General features: G+C 42.8%; 2 protein-coding genes across 2 annotated transcripts in view; one reads left to right on the forward strand and one right to left on the reverse strand.

Annotated features, from left to right (window-relative positions):
* LOC308623932 (uncharacterized protein) overlaps nt 1-13084 on the reverse strand; it is a 438061-nt gene that overhangs the window by 339837 nt on the left and 85140 nt on the right. The window lies entirely within an intron of this gene.
* EIF1B (eukaryotic translation initiation factor 1B) lies at nt 1675-4413 on the forward strand. Its single transcript, XM_081246261.1, has 4 exons — nt 1675-1965; nt 2896-3059; nt 3275-3376; nt 3748-4413. Exons 1-4 carry the CDS (start codon nt 1935-1937, stop codon nt 3790-3792), a joined length of 342 nt encoding a protein of 113 aa, XP_081102387.1. The 5' UTR covers nt 1675-1934; the 3' UTR covers nt 3793-4413.

A 13084-nucleotide genomic window follows, 5' to 3' on the forward strand; every position in this document is an offset into this window, starting at 1 on the left:
TTTTTTTTAGGGAAATTATTTAACCCATGAAAGCCTCCATTTCTACATGAGTATAAACAGAGTAATAACTACATTATAGAATGGCTATGAAGATTAACAATACTGTGTATAAAGCTTACAACAAGCAAATAGTATGCACTCAATAAATGGTACCTATCATCATAGTTAATCACTAAAGATTATTCAATCCTGGTATTCCTAACCTGGAGTCTGCAGATCCTTGGTCCATGGTTAAAATTGCGGGGGTGGGGGGATTCCTAAAATTGGATGGGAAAAAAGACTCCACCTACATTTTCACTAACCTCTAACCCAAATTTAGCCTTTCCTCCATTATGAATACTGGCAACATCCCAGTAGTACCTGAAGGATCTGTAACTTTGCACCAATAGAAGTCACAGATATTTTCATATTACACTTCTGATGCTACAGACATCTCAAAATATCTTTTGTTTACCACCTTTTTGAAATTCCAGCCTTTGTGAGACCTGCTGCTAGATCTTGTTAATTAATGCTTTAGTAAAGAAGCAATACTATGTTATCAATGTACTGTTTTTAATTTTAGTATAATAGGTTTCCTTTGTAATCCTACATGTTTTATTTCATGTACTTAAAGCATTATTCTGAGAAGGGGTCAATAGGCTTCACAAGACTTCCATGGCACAAAACAAGGTTAAGAATCCCGAACTTTTAGTCTATCTCTTTGCTTCCAGAAAGCGAACCAAGTTTGACAATTGAGCACCTGCCTGGGTGAGCCCATTCCCATAGTCTCAGGTTTGTTCTCCTGTGTTTAGCTTGATAGGAAGATATTACTGTTCTGGTATCAATCAACTTTCTGTCAATTAACCTTCCTGCTCGCGGTTCTGTATTTAAGTTGATGGGCTGATTTTCTGGTGTGTTCGGTCGACCTGGGGGACATACGTGGCCCCACTGGATGCCAGGCCCCTGCTGAAGGTGGGCAGTGGTTCTGAATTGTGGTCCCACACCAGTAGCATCAGCATCTCCCGGCAGCTTGTTGGATTTGCAAATTCTCGGGTCACACCCCAGACGTCCTGAAACAGAAGCTCTGGGATCTATCAGTCTGTATTTTATTAAGTCCTAGGGGAGATGCACGTTAGAGTTTGAGAACCACCGCGCTAGGGAATCGGAGGGCAGCCCAATCCTGGGCAGGAGGCTCCCACCTCGACCCTTGGTAGGGACTAACAGGGTTCCTGCAACCGGACAAGGCGGGAGGTGAGGAGGGGAGGTGCTGAGGGGCAGCCATCAAGTCGAAAGCCGGGACTAGGGACCTTGTTCTGCTCCTGTACCCCGATTTCACTTACATTACCCAAGGCCTCGAGCGAGGGTGACTGACAGATTATCCCCCCAGCACCGAACACTCGTTGCTGCCACTGTACCGCGAAAGAAGGAGAGTCAACGGAGAGCCTGCGAGAGCGCGGGGAGTACAGCTCTAGACCTACGAGCTCTAGCCAGATGGCTCTGCAGCCTTCTGGACCCTTCCCGGACCCGCCGCCCGCCGCTGGGGGGCGCACTCCCTGCTGGGAATTGAGGTCCCGGAAGCCCGCCCGCTCCAGGCTTTCCGGGCTCTCTTGCCTCGTGAAAACTACAAGTCCCAGGGCGCCAAGCGCGGGAGGGTCACGTGGGAGGGGCGGCGGGCGCGGCTAAATACTCTCCGTCGGCCATTTTGTCGGAGAAGTCGCAGCGCCGCCTCTTCTCTCGCGTCCTCGCATCCGTCGCTGCCGCCTCTTCCTCCGCCTCCTCCTTCGCCTCTTCCTGCCTCCTCCCGGCTTCCGCCGCCGACCCAGCCGCTTCCCAACCCCGGGGCGAAGCGTCTCCTTATTTATTTCCGTTTTCTCGCCACTACCGCCTCCTGACACGGTGATCCGGGCGGGCCCCGCAGGAATTTTATCCCCTCGCCGGCCTCACACTAGTATCGCATGTCCACTATCCAGAACCTCCAATCTTTCGGTAAGAGCGGGTCGCCCCGCCGCCCCTCCCGTTCCCCCACGTCCCCTGCGCGCCTCTCGGCCGGCAAGCCGCCGCTGCCCGCCCTCGCCGGGGCCGCTCGCCGGACCCCCGCCTCGAAAGGGCCCCGACCGCCCTCCCCGCACCCCGAGTGGGGCTTTGTTTCGGTGCCCGGAAGATGGCGACCGGGCCCCTGGCGACCCCCTCTCCGAGGACGGCCCCCGGAGCCCCGGCCGCGGGCCTCGTGTCGCCCCCTGCCCGCTCCTGGACCCTCTTGCTGCTCGCTTCTGCCCTCTGCGACCCTGTTCCGCCCGCAGACCTGCCCTGCTGATCGCCAGGGGGACGCCGGCTCGGGCTGGGGCAGCGGCGTCCATTAGCGGTCGGGGCTGTTCGTGGCTGCTCTCGGGCGCATTTAGTAAAAGATGCTGCGGATCAGGCCTCTGATCTGTTACAGGGCAGTGGGCCAGTCTTCTCTACTTGCGTAGTAATACGTAAAATTACTCTTGATATACATATATAGATCTTCTTTCGAGGCAGAGTTAGGGTTAAATGATTGGGGTGGCATCTGTGAATGTTTCTGTTGTCATCAGAATGTAATCGAGATGACGCACATTTTTATAGTGGCTCTAAAATTAAGGTCTTAAAATCTCTTTTCTCCCATTAGAGGATTGTGTTCAACGATAACATCTATAACAACGTTTTTCTGTTCCGATATCAGTGGACATACCTGTTTAAAATCTCTTTTTGTGAAAGTACCTTGTAGGTTTTATCAATACCCTACCCTTATCACTCCCCCACATCCCCACCTGCAGAAAGAAAGCAGAAGCACTAGAACCTTCTTTGCTGAGTTTCTAGATTGTAGCGTAGCTGTATCTGAAAATTACTGACTAAAAGATATTTTCTTGCTTTGGATTTTTTTGTATCCCTTTGCAGACCCCTTTGCTGATGCAACTAAGGGTGACGACTTACTCCCGGCAGGGACTGAGGATTACATTCATATAAGAATCCAGCAACGGAACGGCAGAAAGACACTGACTACTGTTCAGGGCATTGCAGATGATTATGACAAGAAGAAACTTGTGAAAGCTTTCAAAAAGGTAAAGGTGTTAGGAAGAAGAGATTAAAATATAGTTATTGACACACACCTCTAAATAGGATTACGGTTCACACTTTTTACTTGACGTCAGTGTGGGTTAAAATGATTGGACCCAAGGAAACTGTGTTCATACTCTTAATTAACATCCAGATAATCTTAGGGTGAAAGTAAAATATCATGGTATTTGACTCAGTTATGCTGAATCTACTTCTTCAGAAATTTGCCTGTAATGGTACTGTGATTGAACATCCTGAATACGGAGAGGTTATTCAGCTTCAAGGTGACCAAAGAAAAAACATTTGCCAGTTTCTCTTGGAGGTGAGTGATTGGGTGCTTTATGTACAACCTTGAGATTGCTTCTAAAATTGTATTTAAGGGCAATGTGAATTATTACCGACTTAGTAAAAAAATCATGTGAATGAAGCACATTAGTTGTACTTATTTGGTCAGGAGTACCAGTTTGTTTTTTCATTAGAATGACCTGATCATTCCTGTGTCCATTTAGGATGTTTTGTGGAATGTCAGGATATTCAAATATGTGTTGAGTTTTTGTTATTAACAGTTTATGCCACAAATAGTGTTGCAGTAACCTATTAACAGTGATTCTTTTTAATGACTGCTCTGTCTTCTTAGAAATGAATTTATGTGTTACCCAGAGTGATTCTGCTAAATTAAATTTTATTTTGCAGGTTGGCATTGTCAAGGAGGAACAGCTTAAGGTTCATGGATTCTAAAATGAACCTAAATACGTGGAGAATTTCTTGAATAATTTTGTTCTCTAAACCAAGTTTGGCTGCCTTGTGAAATGATTCTCTGCAGTAAACGGACTTCTCATTTATTTAATCATTCAAACTTCCATTCACATCTGCATGATTACAGAAAACATGGGGTATGTAGGCTAGTAACACATAAGAAAATTGCAGTAAGATGGTAATGAAACCCCGTATTCATCTTAACATGTTTCCAATGGAAAATATTTTGTTTTGAGTGTTTATTTGTTTATTGTTCAGTTTATTACTTTTCACTTGATTAAATTTTTTTGTTGTATTAAACCATGTATGTTGCAGCTTAACAATAAAAAAAAAAAGTATGAATCCTTTTGTGAGCAGTTAGGCTCCCAAATCTAAGCAAGTAATATACACATATAGTTTGTCTTTCATAATTGTCTCATTCTGTGTATTCTTTCCAGTTGATTTCAGATGCTGTGAAGAGCTAGAGGAGAACCTTTGTTATATATGTAATTTTGTTCTTAACTTACTTAAAAATGAGTAGAAACAGTATAAACTCAGAGCCAAGAATTTGCCGGAATGTACTGTTAAATTTTTGAAAAGAAAATGAAGCATAGTTTAAACTTACATATTAGCACAGAGAATTATTTTATTTATTTTTATTGGTTATGTTAGTGGGGTGCCAACACAAGTCTATCCCTAAGTGACAGTAAAGTAGGTTCCTGACATAAAATAAATTTAGTCACAGGCAGTGCCCTGCAAGTGTGGGTGGAAGGCATTGGGGTTAGGGTTAACTTCCCTAGAGTGCTAGAAAGTGACAGAGTTGGGGTGCCAGCCAAGGGCTTCCAGCCAGAAAAGCCATGTTCTTTCACTAAGTCACGGTTTGGTATTCACCAGAGGAAGTAAGAGCCAAGGGCAGTGGTGCATGGGTGTTGGGGGTAGGGTGAGAAATAAGATAATTCGCAGTTCTTAATTACGAGATTTCTGCAGCTCATCCTCTTCAGTTCCAGACTTCTGCTTTTTATTGAGCTGTGATTATTTGCTCGGTTACACAAACTGTATCATTAAAACCATTTAGCCAAGGCAGAGAAATACATCTACAGTAGTCACCTCTTTATCCAAAGGGGATACATTCCAAGACCCCCAATGGATGTCTGAAACTGCAGATAGTATCAAACCCTATATATATTATGTTTTTTCCTATACTAAGCGGCAGATAGCATATACAGTGTGGATACGTTGGAGAAAGGGATGAATCATGTCTCGCCCAGATGGAGCAGAATGGTGCAAGATTCCATCTCCTCACGCTACCCAGAATAGAGCCCAATATAAAACCTATGAATTATCCCTAGAATTTTCCATCTAATATTTTTGTTTTGGACCATGGGTAACAAACTGCAGAAAGTGAAATCTCGGATAAGAAGGGAACTATTGCATAGATGTGTGCTTTTTAGCTTAATGCAGTGAAATAATGGTGTGAAAAATGTCACTGCATTCTGTACCAGCTTAACCTTTCCTCCTGTTTTAATGGTGCTGCTTTTGGAAAAACAAAATCAGCCCCCACAGAGTTTACCTCTGAAGGATACTTAAGTAATAGGTTTTGTTACATTCTCACCCCATCATACCTCTAATCAAGAAAGACTGGGAATATTGAGAAGTGAGTACACCAGAATATAGTGCCAAATTTGGTAAGCTGATTTCTGGAAAACAGCAGTATAATACGACCAAGAAGATCAAGTGGCATGGGAGAATTTTCCAACTTAACTGAGAAATCCTCACTTTTCTACCTGTAACATTTTGTAATGATTCCACCTCACATTGAGAGGTGCTGTGGAAATCGTTATGAAAATGATAAAGCAGAAGTTTACATTAACACGCACATTGAAGTTCATCTATGGAGATCTGAGGTAATGCCCAGAAAAGAATTGACTGTTGAGATTGATTGAACAAGAAGGTGGACAGGACAAGGCAAACCTCGTTAGATGGAGAGAAAAAGGCCCCTCCTCTTGGCCCCCACAGATAAGCTCTTGGCCATCACTTCATGTGTCAGGCCACTCCCACTAGATGGGATCAAAAGCCTTGAGTAATACTTCACTCTAGATTTTGTGAGGGTGGCACCTCTTTCTGATCCCTCAATCTTTGAGCCCCAGATACCTGATTGGACTTGTTACCTGTAGGGCAGTCCCCATGGAGCGAGAACAGTATCTTGCACCCTTGTCTTTGAGCAGTGCAATGGAAATAGCTACAGATTTCTGCAATTTTACTGAAACCAGTCAAAGTCAAATCCCCTCATGTGGGAAAGCTGTCTGGGAGCCTCAGAGATGCCTAAGGACATAGCTCATGCAACACTCTTTGTCTGCAAAAAGGACTAGATGGTATTGTGTAACAGGAGGGAGAATATGCCCTACAAATGCAGTTAAAATAAGCAGCCAAACGGTATCTCCTTGTGTCTCCTGTGTGGGGAGACTGTGATCTGCAGTTTTTTTAGTGGTCTGTACTTCGACGGTGCGGAACGAAAACTACTGAGTAGAGGACTAGTAGATTGTCCCTAGACCTCTAGGTTCAGCTGAGGCCTTGGTGAAGCCAGTAGGAAACTAACCTTTGGTTGGCTGAGGCACAGCCGAGTAAACCGCTGCTATAGCAACGATGTCTTCTGCCCTCAATCTTGTCCCCACGAGATCTGGGCCCCACACAAGGCAGAGGAAAGCCTGGGGGTGCAGCCTGCTCTTCCTGTTCAGGAACTCAAGTAAGAGCTGTTCTCTGAACCACCCTAGAAAGGGGGCAGCTCTGATCTCATGGAAGGAATAGTTCTAGTTCCAATCAGGATGCAGTTAACCAAAATAACTTGAGACAAACAATGGTAACAGACTTCTGTGTGCCTCCTGTCACCAGCTGGGCTGCAGCTAAAGGAATGGGCAGTTAGAACTTAGGAAAAATCAAGCTCATTAGATTGCCCACATAAACTTGTTCCACTGGGCCTGTGAGGTTTCCCCACACCAAGCCAGAATTCCATGTGGGAAGGAAATGAGGCAGGCGTGGCCCTGCCTTATCTAAAAACAAAGAATTCTCACTTGCAGTGGACAGCAACCAACTGCCCTTGCTTGACAGGCAGGCGATAGCCAGGCAACGTTGTGCTTGTCTGGGATCAAGGGGCCAAGTGAATCAGCCAGAATTAAGCAGGAACAAAGCCATGTAAGGCGCCTTCAGCATTGACAGCTCCTTTCACAAGGTTATGCGGGCCTTTAACTCCCTTTTCATCTGGATAGTGGAAACTTGGAAAAGGAAAAGTCATAAACCAGAGGAATGGCTGTATTTCTTCACTCCTGGAAAACCATTCAGGGTGGAACTACTGCCAGTAGAGGAGGGAATACCAAGCTGTCCTTGGATGTTCCTAATCCAGGCATTGTTGTGTCAGATGACATGGCGGCCTGTGGGGATTCTCTGGCCTATATGGGGAACTTAAAGGGCAATTTAAACTCAGCATTGGCAGTGAGGATGCCAGTGTGAGGTGGGTGGCTCACCCATTAGCTCATAAGTCTGATTTTGAACCTAGCAGGAGAAACAATAGATCTGCCCATGAACTGAGGGCATGATCTGAATCGTGGTGCCTTCATCCCAAACCAGTGAACAACCTGCAGACTACTTTTCATGCAGAAAGCAATTTCATAGAGATAAGCACCATTCATTCAATGCACAAAGGGGACTAAAGTTCAAATCCCCTGATGGGAATTTAAGTGATCTTGACCCCCAAGCTGAGCTACTGCTGCAGCCCTCTGCTCTATCCTGAAGGGTCTCTGAGCCGACAGAATGGTCCAGAAGGAAACTAGCTGTAACCCCCAGGTTTGTCTCCATGTGTCTTTCGTCCATTATCAGGACCCGAGGCCCACCTCCTCAGTCACTGGGCAAGGAACAACATAAAGGCGAGCGGAGATAAAATCAGAAAGTACTTTAATCCATGTCGATCATGACAAATTCCATGGGGGAAACATCACCAAGGATTTAGAGAGCAGTATACTTCCCTGAAGTAGGAAAACGGCCCATCTACTCCCTGATCACAAACATCCACAGTGAGTGCCTAATTGCCATTAACTTGCTAAAAACTCAGGAAACATTAGCCTGATATTCAGATTAAACTATGAGAATCAGTAGCAACCTACTCGATAAACTAAGATCGCTGAAATGAAACAACATAAGGTATATAGGGGATGATTCTTGGAAGTAAGGACTAGAAAGGGTGGGAAGAGGGAGGGGATGATTAGAGCAGGTATGTAGTCCTTCCACACCCCCTTGTGGCCATTTTAAAAACTTGATTGCTCTTGGCAGTTCTCAGTAAATTACAGGAGGTTTAGGTTGTTGCAGGCATAATTAAAGCACCAGCTGACAGGTTTAATTTTGTCATCCCTCAAATGTTATGCAGAAATTGATCTAGCCAATGCCTTATTATTGCAATCCATAGAAATCGATTGCAGTTTGCTTTTACCTGGGAGAGAGAAGAAAATGCTTTCATGGTCTTGCCCTGTGGATGTATAAAGCCAACTCACCTACTATCTAGCACAGTGTTATTAGAAGGAATTTAATTCAAGTGTAAATAGAGACATCTGTTTATGGCCTCCAGAGAATGGATGATTAAGTTAGAAAACAAGGCTCCTGCTAAATTGTCACCTGTTGAGGAACACGATCTGGAGTTTGACACACACAGACACACACACACACCCCCCGTAAATGCATAGTGCTCTCAATTTAAACCTCTGTCTTAGACCAATACACAGGTAAGTGTGCCTTTTTGGCTACTGGAGTCACACCCACTTAGAGGGTCACTTGAACATTAGCAACTTTTGCCTGGGAAAAGCAGTGACTGGACTCCCTTAAAGACCTAGCGTCCACAATGATGCCACTGCGTTAGGCCTAAACAACCCAGAACAGGACTCACTTGGCAGATTAATCATTAGTAATATACTCACTTGGAGAGCCTCTGGCAGATCTCACCTTCACAAGTGAGGGAAGCCTAATGGAAGCTCAGTGGTAACCTGGGAACTGTACTTTAGGGATTTGATTCTACATGAATCAAGGACAGCATCACAAGATGGGCATCTGACCAGGGAATCCCCCCAGGGAGATATTGGGAGGTATTACATCAGAAAATGTATTATCTCTAACAATAAATCCTTTGACCCTTCCACATTTTTTAAATTTATTTTTTATTTTTTTTTGCTGTACGCGGGCCTCTCACTGCTGTGGCCTCTCCCGTCGCGGAGCACAGGCTCCGGACGCGCAGGCCCAGCGGCCATGGCCCACAGGCCCAGCCGCTCCGCAGCACATGGGATCCTCCCAGACCGGGGCATGAACCCGTGTTCCCCGCATCCGCAGGCGGACTCCCAACCACTGCGCCACCAGGGAAGCCCTGACCCTTCCACATTTTTACCAAGCATTGTCCCTCATTTTCTCACTTCCCTTGCAATAAAAGTAAAAACGGCTAACCTCTTTTTAACGTTTGTAACACAGAGTTCTGAATAACTTACATATATTGGCTCATGCAGTTCTCAAAGACTTCATGACCCAGCACAGCTCCTTTGGCTTACCATCATAATTACCTCCTTGCAAATACCCTCATCTCCTTTGATCTTGCCTCCTTCCTTTATACTCATTTGTCAAAACCGCAACCCTTGTTAAACTCAACGACTGGCTCAATACCTGCACAGGACAGCTGATGGCTGCTGAAGGAAAACAATCGTTCTTTTCCCTCTCCCTTCACCCCCATCCTCCATCTTACACAGCTGAAGGCTTTGCCTCATCCATCGTTGACGTATTTGAAATTGCTTCATTTTTCCATCTCTAAATCTTCTCATCTAGGGCAACTGTGCATACTGTCTTCTTTCCTGCTTATAATGGATGAAGGGTACTTGCTCCCATTAAAACCAACCCTTCAATTTGTATCCTGAGCACGGTCCCCTCTTCTCCATGAATTATCACTGTAACTACCCTCGTTTTTCTGAATCATCAATTTTTTCCTCCCTACTGAATCCTTTTCATCACATAGAAATATCCCCTAATATTTCCCATCTTTCAAATACAGGCATACCTCAGAGATATTGTGGTTCTTTCCAGCCCACTACAATAAAATGAATATTGTAATAAGGAGAGTACCACCATGCAGCCACTATGAAAAACAGTATGGAGGTTCCTGAAAGAACTAAAAATAGAGCTGACATATGATCCAGTAATCCCACTCCTGGGCTATATCCAGATGAAACTGTAATTCAAAAAGATATATGCACCCCTATGTTCACAGCAGCACTATTTACAATAGCCAAGACATGGAAACAACCTAAATGTCCATCGGCAAATGAATAGATAAAGAAGATGTAGTATATATATACAATGGAATATTACTCAACCATAAAAAAGAATGAAATAATGCCATCTGCAGCAATGTGGATGGACCTAGAGATTATTATATCAAGTGAAGTCAGAAAGAGAAAAACACCATATGATATCACTTATATGTGGAATCTAAAATATGACACAAATGAACATATCTCTGAAACAGAAACAGACTCACAGACATAGAGAACAGAATTGTGGTTGCCAAGAGGGAGGGGAGGTGAAGGAGGAATGGAGTGGGAGTTTGGGATTAGCAGATGTAAACTATCATATATAGGATGGATAAACAACAAGGTCCTACTGTAAAGCACAGGGAACTATATTCAATATCCAGTGATAAACCATAATGGAAAAGAATATAAAAAAGAATATATATGTATAACTGAATCACTTTGCTGTACAGTGGTAATTAACACAACATTGTAAATCAACTTCAATAAAGTTAAAAAATAAACACTAGAATCTTAACAAATATTTAAAAAAAGAGAGTACCATGAATTTTTTGGTTTTCCAATATGTAGAAAAGTTATACCTATACTATACTGTAGTCTATTAAGAGTGCAATAGTATTATGCCTAAAAAACTATGTATATACTTTATTTTAAAATACTTTATTGCTAAAAAGTGTTAACCATCACCTGAGCCTTCAGTGAGTCATAATCTTTTTCCAATAGTAACATCCATCACTGATCACAGATCACCATAACATATATAATAATAATGAAAAAGTTTGAAATATCGTGAGAACTACCAAACAGTAACACAGAGACACAAAGTGAGCAAATGCTATTGGAAAAATGGCTCCAATAGACTCTCACCAAAGTGAGTACAGAGGGAACACACCTCAACACAACGAAGGTCGTTCATGGCAAATCCACAGCTAACATCATACTCAACAGTGAAAAGCTGAAATCTTTTCCTTTAGAATTAGTAACAAGACAAGGATGCCCACTCTTACCACTTCTGTTCAACATAGTATTAGAAGTCCTAGCCACAGCAATCAGACAAGAGAAAAATAAATAAATAAAAGGCATCCAAATTGGAGAGGAAGAAGTAAAACTGCTACTGTTTGCAGATGACATGATACTATATATAGAAAACATTAAAGATGCCACCAAAAAACTATTAGAACTAATAAGTGAATTCAGCAATGTTGTAGAACACAAAATTAATATATGGAAATCTGTTACATTTCTATATACCAATAACATACTATCAGAAAGTGAAATCAAGAAAACAATCCCATTTACAATCATGTCAAAAAGAATAAAATACCTGAAAATAAATTTAACCAAGGAGGAGAAAGACCTATGCTCTGAAAACTGTAAGACATTGATGAAAGAAATTGAAGATGACACAATAAATGGAAAGGTATACTGTGCTCATGGAGCAGGAGAATTAATATTGTTAAAATGTCCATACTACCCAAAGCAATCTACAGATTCAGTGCAATCCCTATCAAAATACCCATGGCATTTTTCAGGAACTCGACTAAATTATCCTATAATTTATATAGAACCACAAAAGACACTGATTAGCCAAAGCAATACTGAGAAAGAAGAACAAAAATGGAGGCATCATCATCCCTGATTTCAAACTATACTACAAAGCTATACTAATCAAAGCAGTAAGATACAGACACATTGATCAAGGGAACAGTATAGAGAGCCCAGAAATAAACCCCCACACATATAGTCAGTCAATGACAAAGGAGGCAAGAATATACAATGGGGGAAAGACAGTCTCTTCAATAAGTGGTGTTGGGAAAACTGGACAGCTACAAGTAAAAGAATGAAACTAGATCTTTTAATTTTATTTATTTATTTATTTATTATTTTATTTTATTTTATTTTTGGCTGTGTGTGTCTTCGTTGCTGTGCACGGGCTTTCTCTAGTTGTGCCGAGCAGGGGCTACTCTTCGTTGCAGTGCGCGGGCTTCTCGTTGGGGTGGCTTCTCTTGTTGCAGAGCACGGGCTCTAGGCACACAGGCTCAGTAATTGTGGCATGCAGGCTCAGTAGTTGTGGCTTGTGGGCTCTAGAGCACAGGCTCAATAGTTGTGGCACACAGGCTTAGCTGCTTCACGGCATGTGGGATCTTCCCGGACCAGGGCTCGAACCCATGTCCCCTGTATTGGCAGGCGGATTCTTAACAACTGCGCCACCAGGGAAGCCCAAATTAGACCATTTTTTCACATCATACACAAAACTAAATTCAAATGAGTTAAAGAATTAAATGTAAGACCTGAAGTTATAAAAAAATCCTAAAAGAAAACATAGGTAGTAAGCTCTTTGACTTTTGTCTTGGTGTGGAATTTTTGGATCTGTCCCCAGAAGTGAAGGCAACAAAAGCAAAAATAAACAAGTGGGACTACACTAAACTAAAAAGCTTCTGCACAGAAAAGAAAACCATCTACAAAATCAAAAGGCAACCTATTGAATGGGAGAAGATATTTGCAAATCATATATCCAATAAAGGGTTAATATCCAAAATATATTAAGAATTCAAACAACTTAATATCAAAAACAAACAAACAATCCAATTTTAAAACTGGGCAGAGGATCGAGACATTTTCCCAAAGGCACAGAGATGGTTAACAGGCACATGCAAAGATGTTCAACATCACTAATTATCAGGGAAATGCAAACCAAAACCACAACGAGACATCACCTCACACCTGTGAGAATAGAGAGGGTCTGGAGAAAAGGGAACCCTCATACACTGTTGGTGGGAATGTAAATTGGTGCAGCCACTATGCAAAACAGTATGGAGGTTCCTCAAAAAATTAAAAATAGAGCTACCATACAATCCAGCAATTCCATTCCTGGGTATTTATCCAAAGAAAATGAAAACACAATTTGAAAAGATATATGCATACCTATGTTCACTGCAGCAGAGTTTACTACAGTCAAGATATGG

Source organism: Mesoplodon bidens (assembly GCF_964165515.1).
Source record: "Mesoplodon bidens genome assembly, chromosome: 10".
Taxonomy (NCBI): Eukaryota; Metazoa; Chordata; class Mammalia; order Artiodactyla; family Ziphiidae; genus Mesoplodon; species Mesoplodon bidens.